This window comes from Poromitra crassiceps (genome assembly GCF_964638095.1).
Source record: "Poromitra crassiceps genome assembly, chromosome: 6".
In the NCBI taxonomy this organism is placed as follows: Eukaryota; Metazoa; Chordata; class Actinopteri; order Beryciformes; family Melamphaidae; genus Poromitra; species Poromitra crassiceps.
In genome coordinates, this window is record NC_139627.1 from 46622518 (window position 1) to 46633923 (window position 11406).

General features: G+C 48.7%; 1 protein-coding gene across 1 annotated transcript in view; it reads left to right on the top strand.

Moving 5' to 3' along the window:
• Positions 1-9122: 9122 nt before the first annotated feature.
• Positions 9123-11406, top strand: part of tmprss3a (transmembrane serine protease 3a) — a gene marked incomplete at its 5' end in the record, with an annotated part of 21041 nt that continues 18757 nt past the window's right edge. The window contains 2 exons of the mRNA XM_083638275.1: positions 9123-9215; positions 10287-10515. Coding sequence (XP_083494401.1) covers positions 9123-9215; positions 10287-10515 — 322 coding nt within the window. The remainder of the gene's footprint in view (positions 9216-10286; positions 10516-11406) is intronic.

The following is an 11406-nucleotide window of genomic DNA, read 5'->3' on the forward strand; positions in this document are numbered from 1 at the left end:
TTAAGTATCGGCGAGCTGGCCAAGACCCCCTTGATCTGCTTAATCGCATCATGACATTTCATTCCCCAAACCCAACGCACCTTCTCACCTAAGAGGTTGGTCAAAGGCTCTGTGATGTGGGCATACTGGTTCACGAACCGGCTGTAAAATCCGCACATCCCAAGAAACCGCCGGAGCTGCGACCGGGTCTGGGGAACAGGAAATTCCAAGATGGCTTTCACCTTTGCCTCCCGAGGTAGCACGGTACCACACCCAACCTGGTATCCCAGATAGGTTACCTTTCCTTTCCCAAACTCACATTTCTTTAAATTAACCACCAGACCGGCTTCAGCCAGACGCTCAAACAGCTCCCTCACTTGGCGAACATGCTCCTCCCAGGTCATGCTAAACGTTACCACGTCATCGATATACGTCACGGTGTTCCCCAGCCCCCTAGTGATCGTATTCATCAAACGCTGAAACGTTGCAGGGGCGTTCTTCATCCCAAACGGCATGACCAGAAAGCGATACAGACCATCGTGAGTCGCAAAGGTTGAAGCTTCACTTGCTCGCCTCGTCAGCGGCACCTGGAAGTACCCCTTGAGGAGGTAAATCTTGGTCACATACCTCGCCTGGCCCACCTGGTCGATACAGTCCTCTAACAGGGGGATAGGATAGGCGTCCGCCTTAGTCACCTGATTTAACTTTCTATAGTCGACACAAAAGCGATCCGCCCTCTCCTCCTGTGCCACCAGCACCACCGGCGAGCTCCAGGCGCTGTCGGCCGGTTCAATAACTCCGATCTCCAACATGTAGTCAATCTCAGCCTGTATCACCTGCTTCTTCCTCGGGGGGTACCGGTACGGATGCTGCTTAATGGGTCCCGTTCCACCCACGTCAACATCATGCACCGCCCGATTGGTCCTCCCCGGGACATCACTACTCAGACATGGGTGAGAATCTATTAATTCCAGAACATCCCGCCGCGGCACTCCTGTCAGGTGACCCAAAGCTCCCTCCAACTCAGCTCGAGCCTGGGAATTGTACAGCCGAGCACTAATAACCTCGGGGGGAGGCTCGGACATCTCCGGGTCATCCCCGTCGCCCCCCTCATCCGACTGCACCACCACACAACCAGGGCCGTAACCAGGGTTCCGAAATAGGGGAGGCCAGCAAGGGGAGGCGGATTCGGAAAAAAATTTGAGTTTTTTCCCCCCCCTTTTTTAGCCATATTTAGAGTAATATATCATTTTAAATCAACATTAGGATTATACTGTTGTGATGTCATTATTCAGTATATTCTCTTTCATGTCACCACCTGCTCAGCTCTCCTGTCAACATAATTGTAACTAACAAACACAAACTGTTTTAGCCAAATTCATATCAAAATGACACCTACAAACACAGGTACACAACCCAAGCCGTACACAACACACAAAGTCATCATCGATAATAAAAAAAACATACAGAGGGACATTTATTTATTCCTGATAGGAACGATTGAAAAATAAAATAAAATATATTATGTTGTTTTTAACTTTACACCACCTCTTTTTGTTACTTATTGGGTCATGAAACTGAAACCATGCATATAGCCACCTGCATACCTGACTTCGGGAGCTTGGCAATTGGCATCATGCATGATTACAATGAGATGCACCCACTTTAAACCTGAATAAAGTAATAAAACCACTAGTAAACCAGTAGGCGGCGCCTGGCCTGCTGTTCAGTGAGTGGCCTGGCCTGGCCTGGCCTGCAAAAAAAAAAAAAAAAAAATTTTTTTTTTTTTTTTTTTTGCAGGCTGAAATATTAGGGGAGGTCCGGACCTCCCCGTTCTCATAGCTAGTTACGGCCATGCACACAACCGACCACAACCTCCCACTCTACATATTCCTTCAGGAGGTTTATGTGACAGAGCCTGGTCTTCCTCCGCCTCTCCGGTGTACTCAGGACATAGGACAGCTCCCCACCCTTCCGCAACACACGATATGGGCCCATAAAGCCAGGTCCTAAGGGATCCCGCGGCTCGGGAACAGCCAGCAAAACCATATCCCCTGCGTCAAAAGATCGCCTCAGGGCCTTCCTATCATAACCGGCCTTCATCCGGGCCTTTGCCCCGGCCAGGTTCCTCCCGGCCACATCGCACGCTGATCTTAGTCGGGCACGGAAAGTCGAGACGTGCTGCAACACATCACCAGGCTCCGTCGGTTCCACGGCCATCTCTTTAAACATACCTAACGGGCCCCTCACCTCATGGCCGAAGATAAGCTCAAATGGACTGAACCCCAAGGACTCGGAAGGAGCCTCGCGAATGGCAAACAGGAGAAATGGGATGGCCTCATCCCACTCCTTCTTCTGCGCCTCCACAAATGTTCGTATCATGTCCTTGAGGGTACTGTGAAATCGCTCTATAGCTCCCTGCGACTGAGGATGGTAGGCGGAAGAGTACTTGGGTGTGATGCCCCACTCCGTCATTATTTGTTTAAACAGTGATGAAGTAAAATTGGTTCCTCTATCTGACTGGATGGTGCGCGGCACCCCAGCCCATGCGAAGAACCTCTGGAGGTGCTCAATGATCACCTTGGCCCGTATACTCCGTAGGGGAATAGCTTCCGGATACCGGGTGGCTACATCTATGATGGTCAGCAAGTACTCCTTCCCCCGCTTCGACTTTGGTAGCGGCCCCACACAGTCTATCATAATGTGTGCGAACGGCTCCGTTTGTCTCGGTAACGGCTGCAAGGGCGCCACAGGTGGGAGCCTCCCCTGCTTCCCAACTACCTGGCATGTAGGGCACGCCCGACAGAATCGGCGGACATCCCCCCCTATACCTGGCCAGAAAAAATGGCGTTTGATCCTCTCACCGGTTTTCCCGGCCGCTAAATGACCACCAAGCACAGAGTCGTGAGCTAGGCGCATCACCTCCTGTCGATACTGCGAAGGCAGCACTACTTGCTCCAACATGCCCCCCTCTATATCCGCAGGCCATCTCGAAGGCCTCCACTTAAACTTAATCCGAAAAAGGATGCCTTCTTTTACAAAATACCCAGTGGCACACTCATCCGCTTCCCTAGCACTGGTCGCCACTTCCCACGCATGACCCAGGGACGGATCCCCCTCCTGCTCTCCCACCAGGGTCTGACGGTTAAGGAGTAACGCCTCGGGTCCCGCCGGAGCTGGGGGCAACTCACTGGCTTCTGCCTTACCATCTCGATCTTCAACAGCCACCGCCGCGTTTCCCTCAGGTTCTGCAAACAACTTGTCTATCCCGATTTCTCCGTCCTCAGGCAGAGCATCCAGCTCCACGCCCACGGTAGCCTTCACCTTGGCCTGAGCTCGGCTGACCACGGCCACTGGGAACAGCTCCGGGTATTGTCCCTTGAGCTGTTCTCTTTCTAGGGAACCCACAGGAGGTAGGTCGCAGGGGTCAGGGAAAACTCTCATCCCGGCTGAATCATTGCCCAGGACCAAATCAATAGTGCCAAAGGGAAAAGCTTGTAGCTCTGCCACAGTCACATATCCATGCATTATCTTGGAGTCCAAATACACGCAATGGAGGGGCACCCTCTCCGAACCACCACACACACCTTGCACAATAGCGAACTGCCCCGTGAAAGTGGACTCGGACAGCTCCATCACGCCCTTTCGGAGCAACGTCTGCGTGGCTCCAGTGTCCCTAAGTATCGTAATCGGTACTTCGGAGCCACCCCTCATATGGTGCTGTTCTGACTCTGCTAAGGTCCCGTGCGAGATAAAACCCTCATAGCCCCGAAGGTCTCTCGACCGATCCTGCCTCAGGTCCACAAGCCCCACTGGTTTCCAGTTTGGGCACTGGTCCTTCTTGTGACCTACTTTATCACAGTGGTAACACCGAATCTCCATCCGGTCAGCAGAACGCCGTCCAAAGGTTGGAGATAAGCCACCTGATCTAGGCTGCCGTACATTATATGGGGGAAATGGAGGGCCCCTCTCTCCCATCGGAGAATACCGCACATTACTCTCCCCTGGCCTCCTCTGCAGGTAACTTCCCTCAAATGGCTCCTCAGGGGGCCGCTTTCTCCCGATGGGTCCACTCGGCCTCCCAGCATGAGCTACTTCATAGCCATCAGCCAGCTCGGCCGCACGTCGTGGGCTCACTAACTCACGCTCGTTCAGATAGACCTCCAGCTCTCTGGGAACACTGAGTTTGAATTGTTCCAGGAGCATTAAATCCCTCAGCTGCTGGATAGTAAGGGCCTGACATGAGTTAACCCACCGATCAAATAGAATTTCCTGCTTCCGCCACAGGTCCAGATAGGACTCCTCCTTCTGCCGTCTCAGTTCACGAAATTGGCGGCGATATGCTTCCGGAACGCTACCATAGGCCTCCAGCACGGCCTTCCTCAATGCTGGATATTCCAGCCCTGCGCGTGTCGAGAGCGGCTACGGCCCTCTGGGCTTTGCCCACAAGAACACTCTGTATCAACAGTGGCCACTTATCATCCGGCCAGTGAAGCTCCTTCGCCACTTTCTCGAACACCTCGAAAAACACATCAGCTGCCGCCTCATCAAACTGTGGCATAAAGCTCCGAGCCCTACCAATATCAAATCTCTGTGCAGCCTGATGCTCCACATCCAAAACCTTTTTTCTATCCATCGTGGCTAGCTCTTTCTGAAGCAACCTGTCCTGGGCCTCCTTCTCTCTCTGTAACTCTCTGTCTTTATCAGCCTCACCACGGTCCCTCTCTTCCTTTTCTCTTTGAAAGGCTCGTTCTTCTTCTCGCTCGACACGCCGTCGAGTGTCTTCTCGCTCCTCCCTTTCCCGATGTCGGGCCTCGTCACGCTCCTCCTTTTCTCTCTCGATTTTCTGCTGCTTCACCTCATCCCAAATCTCCTTTAACTCTAGGTCTGCAATTATCCGCAAGCGCATTTCGTTCCTATTCAGTCCTCCTTCCAAGACGACTCCCTCCTGTTCAGCCACTACTTTCAACTCCTCCAGCTTCAGCTTGTTGAACTGCTCCTTTGTCATCCTACGTACATCCTCCATATTGGCAAAGGCAGCAGTCACACACTTACAATTTTGGCTAAAACTAGCTCACCCTGTCGCTATTTAATTTTCTAGAGTTTTGCGATTAGTCAGGATCCAGCGCCACAGCTAATCCGTTTTTGAACTTCACACTCCTATATGCTATAGCCTAAGGCCTGGCAGTGTGAACTTCTAGCGGGCCGAATTCAACCCAGCCTTCACCTCACTAATCATAAAGCTCCGAAGCTAGCTCTGTTAGCAGATCAATTTATAACTTGATCCACTAGCACCTATACACTGACTATCATACTAGCATACAGGTCCCAACAGCAGAACTAAATTTATTTTCTTGAATTATAGCATCACTCAGTTTTTCAAATTGTTTTATTACATTTGCACTGAGTTCCATCTGCTAGGATCCCAGAGCGGCACTGAACGTTCAGCGGTGAGCAAGATTACTGAAGTCGCGTTAATGTTTGAACCGAATAAGACAGGCGCAAGCCTACATGCACTAATCGCCAAATTTAGAAACGTCCCATAACCGAACATAACATAATAACATAAGCGTCGGACATACGGCGGGACTTTATCCAACTTCTCACGAAGCCTCGATAGTGCACGTACACCCAAAAGTAAATAACGTTAGCTAATAGCTGTATCCGTTAGCATTAGCATTGTACGTTAGCAACGGGCCGCGGCTAACATTAGCTCAAGCCGCGGACGAGCCCCCAAATGTCGCGGACTCGGCAACCCAATTCTAACAAGCTCGGTCTAGGGGCAACATACATCACCGAATCCCACAACATGGAAAGACATGGCTGTCATTAAGAGGCTAGGGTATAGCTCACCTGGGGACTGCCACCCTTGGACCCCGGTGTGGCGTCGGCCTTCTCCCGACAGCTCAGCCGAGGAGGTGTGGATGGTGTTCAGACTCGAGACACCATCTTATTCATAAAGACGCTATACATCACATCAAGGATAACATAGATAATACTGATATAAAGGAAACGAAAATGGGGATGCGCCCGCAGGAGCCTGTCTCCCTTCTTCAGTCTGGACACTTGAAAAAGCTCCTGATCGCGGCTTCCGGGTACGTTATATCCTTTCCCGTAACCTCACTTCCTGAGCCAACCCCCCCCTCATCAATGACAGCCAAACATAGCAAAGACTATACAAAAGGAGTCTCTTGCGCGTCAGCCCCTCCGCAAAAGGAGGTCGGTGCTCTCAGGACAGGACAGTATTATGACAAAAGTTCAATGGACAAACCAAAGAGGATCCTGGAGCACACGATTCACTGGAAAATTGCTTTATTCAACGTTAGTCATTGAATAAAGCAATTTTCCAGTGAATCGTGTGCTCCAGGATCCTCTTTGGTTTGTCCATTGAACTTTTGTCATAGCAAAGACTATGTACGTCATATCATAACTAATACCGCCATATCTATGAGAGAGAGGGTAGCGGGCCGTAACATATGTAACGGACCGTCACACCTACATTATGTAAAGTCATTGCATAAATGTGTTTTTATTGTAAAACTAAATGTGAAGTAGGGCCAAGTTATTGGAGCGGACATCACAGTATAGCAGATGACAGTAGGAAGCGCGTTCCGCTGTCACTTATCTAAATCACGTTAAATCGACAAGGGATATATATAGGCCCAGGAGGACATATATGTTTCACTTAGGGTGCCGGGTGGTGTTTTAATTCCGATGTTTTATTTGGTCCAATATTGAAATGTTCTACAATTGCAGGCTGTGTTACCATTACACATTATTTTAGATCGACCTTTTATATCTATTTCGCCTCATTTGGTTGCTATTTAGTAGCGAAATGGAGTACCCAATTGCATGCTGGGGACTGAGGAGAGAGGGAGAGAGTGACACAGAGAAGGGTGACAGAGGAGAGAGCCAGAGGGGAGGGAGAGAGCCAGAGGGGAGCGCTCCGCGCACTGAATAGGCCTGCTTTTCAAAAGCGCAAAGCCTAAATGTACGCCAGGTTGGAAGATATCAGTAGGCCGGTATTTAGCGCCGACACGCCTAGTCTCGCCCATTCTGGGACTGCGCCACGCCCATTCGGCCTAAAGCGCATTTGGCAGCGTAAAGCCATATTGATATCGTCCCAAAACAGGCGCAAGACACGTTTTTTTGCGGTTAAGGCCCGTTTTAGCGCCGAAGGCCTGTGGGAGAATAGGGCCCTATATGTCGATGCTCTGTATACACCCAGAAGCAATGTATAACGGCTGTATGTGGTATTGACTGGCGGGAAGCCACCTCCTCCAAGGCTGCATATACTGTCTAATTCACTTCAACCACAAGCCATGACTGTGTGTGTGTGTGTGTGTGTGTGTGTGTGTGTGTGTGTGTGTGTGTGTGTCTGTGTAGGTGTGTGTGTTTTCTTGTGAATACAGTTGTGAACGTCCAAAACTGAGGTCCAACTATGGGGTGAATTCAGGGCAAAATATTCACACATGCACACGCACACGCACACACACACACACACACACACACACACACACACACAGGTTTCATTTTAAGGTTCTGGTGACCACTTTTAGGGCCCTGCATGGGGAAGCTCCCTGGTACATTTCCGACCTCATCCAGCCCTATGCTACCAGCCGGTCACTGAGGTCCTCCAACCAGGGGCTCCTGGTCGTACCCCGGACCAGGCTCAAAACAAAAGGTGACCGCGCTTTTAAAACAGTAGCTCCAAAGCTTTGGAACGCTCTCCCCGTGGACCTAAGAGCCTCTGCCTCTGTGGATATTTTTAAGAGACAGCTAAATACCTTTCTGTTCCGGCAAGCCTTCGGATAACCGGTTATTATTGTTTATGTTCCCTGTGTCTTTTATCATGTATGTTTCTTGTTCATCGTTGCTTCTTATGCTTTTTACCTCACTGTTTCATTGTAACTTTGACTCTGTTTCTCTGTAAAGCACTTTGTGACCTCGTGCTGTGAAAGGTGCTATAGAAATAAAGAATTACTTACTTACTTACTTACACACACACACACACACACACACACACACACACACACACACACACACACACACACACACACACACACACACACACACACACACCCAACAGCTGTACGGAGACACAGATCTGCATCTCTGCATTTGCCCGTCTCATCCTGAGGATATGAACCAATAGACACACGTCTTTCTTTCTTTTTCGCACTATTATTCTGTATGGAAGTGGGGAGAGAAAATCCAATGTTTCAATGTTGGCAAGTGCAGGAAAGACAGATTTTTGTCCACCACCAAATGGGGGATTAGTTCGTTAGGCCGTGTCTTCATTTAGGTTGAACAATAATTTCAGCTTTCTGTGTCTAAAATGAGGGAGTCAGACCATCAAGGAGTTTGAATTTAAAATCCTGTGAGGAGAGATATGATCTTAATATTCACTTCAGGCCGTGAGCAATTTGTCGGGAACTGATGCAGACGAGAGCAGCTGGCCGATGTAGGCGCTGGACGGTGTCCAGCCAGGCAGTGACCAGCAGTCTCCCAACCTCCCCCCCCCCCCCCCCCCCCTCGCTCCTCATCCCTGTTTCTCTGGCCGCTATGGAGACACACGAGTGTGTAACCCTACCCATGGAGGGGGAGGCGCAGGGTCACCTGATCCCCCCCCTCCAAGTGGCTGCACTCACCTGCTCAGGTGTCCCTTTTGTATAGAGCAGGCACACCAGGAGGGCAGACATTAATCAGAGGCATCGAGAGAGAGAAAGAGAGACAGACAGACAGACAGAGAGAGAGAGGGAAGAAGTGGGCAAAGGGACAGACAGGACGGGGAAAGAGGGAGGTGAAGCGAGACAGTCTTGGGACAAAGCGTAATTGACTACAGACACAATGAAGAAACTACTGTACAGGATCAGTGCGTTGGACTTTCATTGGTCAAATCCAGGACTAGAGCTGATCCAGCGCTCGTTCTGAGGATAGTCTACCACCTTTTCTGTCTTCCCCCCCCCCCCATCGCTGTCTGTCTTGATCTCCTCTCCCTCACCTGGCCCACTCATGCCATTGTTTCTCCTCTCTTTTCCCCTATCCCCGCACTCTCCAAACTCATGTTTTCTGGGTGCTGCCCCATGGGTGCTCTGCTCTGAGATGGGCACAGGATACTGACCCGAGTGTGAGGGGGAGTCATGGGTGACACTGAAAACCAGGAGAAACCAGAACCGCCATCAGCCGACAGCACCGCCGCCACCACCACCGCTGGTAGCCCAAACCCCCTGACCGTGAGTAGACAGAGCGCCGCAGAGGCAACAAGTGGATAAATATATAGATATAGACTATATAGATATACATGTAGATATAGACTGAGGGGTAATGTGTGGAAAAACAGGGGACTTGAACTTCTCCTTGTCATCGTGAGACCTTGAAATCCCGTTTCTAACCTCAAATACCTCTTTCAAATACAGTAGAACACATCTGTTTTGAACCGCAAATACCTCATTGCAAACATCTTTTCTATGATCAAGGGGTGAGCCCAAACATTTTCTTTCAGTTTTCATCAGTTGCTTGTCGTGATCTATAGGAATTTGACCTAATTGTACCGTTACACTCACTGCAAGGCACTCAGGATATCATTCTCTCACTCAGGATATCATTTCTCCAGTATTGTGGTAAAAACAAAACAAAAACAAAAAACAGTAACAGTTATGACACCGCCCATAATTTTTATTACTGTCACCACCGATATAACTGCATCCCTCGTCTGTCATCATGTCTCATTTTATATACTGTATATAAAATGAAACAAAGTGTATAACACTTATAATACAACACTATAGCAATCCCAGGGGTATTTGTAATATTCTGATGCAGGCCAATAGCACTTTATTTTAGATGCTGTTATTTTGATGTTTACTTGCGTTGTCTAAATCTCTCCTTGCAATTTCTATACGTTAAACCAGCATTTTATAGATACTTTTTACGAAAAAGTCAAATGTCTGTGACTCATGTCTTGATATGATAAATTCGTTTTTAAGTCAATGTGAAGCATTTGCAGTGTTGCTTTTAAAGCTTTGACCTTTTTAATAATTAGCCTACAGTATTGAGATATTAACCGGTATGTCGAGATAATTTTGGTTAAAATAATGGTACTATGGCATTTTCATATTAACAAACACCTCTTTAACTCTTTAAGCGAGTCTTAAGTCCTGCATACTGCATACTGCTGTGTGAACTGTGTATTTTCGAGCTGCCACTTAAGAAAGGGAGTGAAAGCATCAGTTTAGCCTTTGAAACAGATCATCTGCTGTTCAGGAGTAGTAGGGACTATCTCCCTCCCTGCTCCCCTGCTGTAGGAGCCAGAGCCAGAGGCACCGGAGGAGCCAGACCCGTCCAGGATCGAGGTGGTCTCTGTGACAGAGGAGGACCTCCCCGCCGTCGACACCCCCTCTGCAGCCGTCAGCCCCCTGAGCTGCTTGAGTCCCAACCCGCCAGAAAGTGAGCCAGCCAAACCCCCAGAACCCCAGGCTCGCACCCCACCCAGTCCAGCCATGCCAATCACCAAAGTACAGCCCTTCATGAACGGTGAGAAGCTACACCCGGTGGTCTGCTTTGAAGTCATTGCTGAAAACATGCTTCTATCCTGTTATTACCCATTTTCTGCTGTCTGTCTACAATACCGTTTTTGTCTTTTTATTTATGTTTTCGTTGGTTCTTGCCTATGGGTTTCTCATCAGTCTGAGCACTACCCATGTATTAATTGTTTTTGTTTGATTATTGATGTGGCATAATAATCCCATATGGGATGGGCCACAAAGTGGCATGACACGAAAATCAAATATTAATTTGTTCATTCATTCATTCATAGATGCTAAATGACCATTTGAGCGGTAATCGCAAGCTTTAGGATTAGTTTAGTTGCGCATCCAAATTATATAATGTAAACTGAACAAGTGCAACTTCGGCCCATGGCCCACGTGCGTCATATGTAGCAACCAGGCGACCTCATGCAACTCAAGCCCATTCATTCATTCATTCATTCATTCAAGGAAACTACATCTTTCAACAGCCCAAGTTTGGCAGGATGTTTTCGATATCTTCAATCTCTGGCAGATGTTCAGCTGTGCAACACTGCGGATGACATCATCACTGATGACATCATATCCGTTATCCATTCCTGACTGACTGAATGAATGAATGAATGCATGACTCATGTGGTAAAAAACGTGGTAAAAAAAACGGAGCAAGAAAGCAAACTGTTGCATAAAGAAATCAACATGACCAACAGAGAAGATACAGTTGAACTGAGCAATGCAACCACATCACACGTCACAATCATCATGACTCATGACGTTTCACTGGAGAGCTTTAGGATGTGTTTACAACAAGCATGTTTGGAGCATTTACCCCTTTGGTATGTTTGGTCAGTGAGAATAAAGCCATCCAAACCATAGACATATATAAGGCTAGATGGCT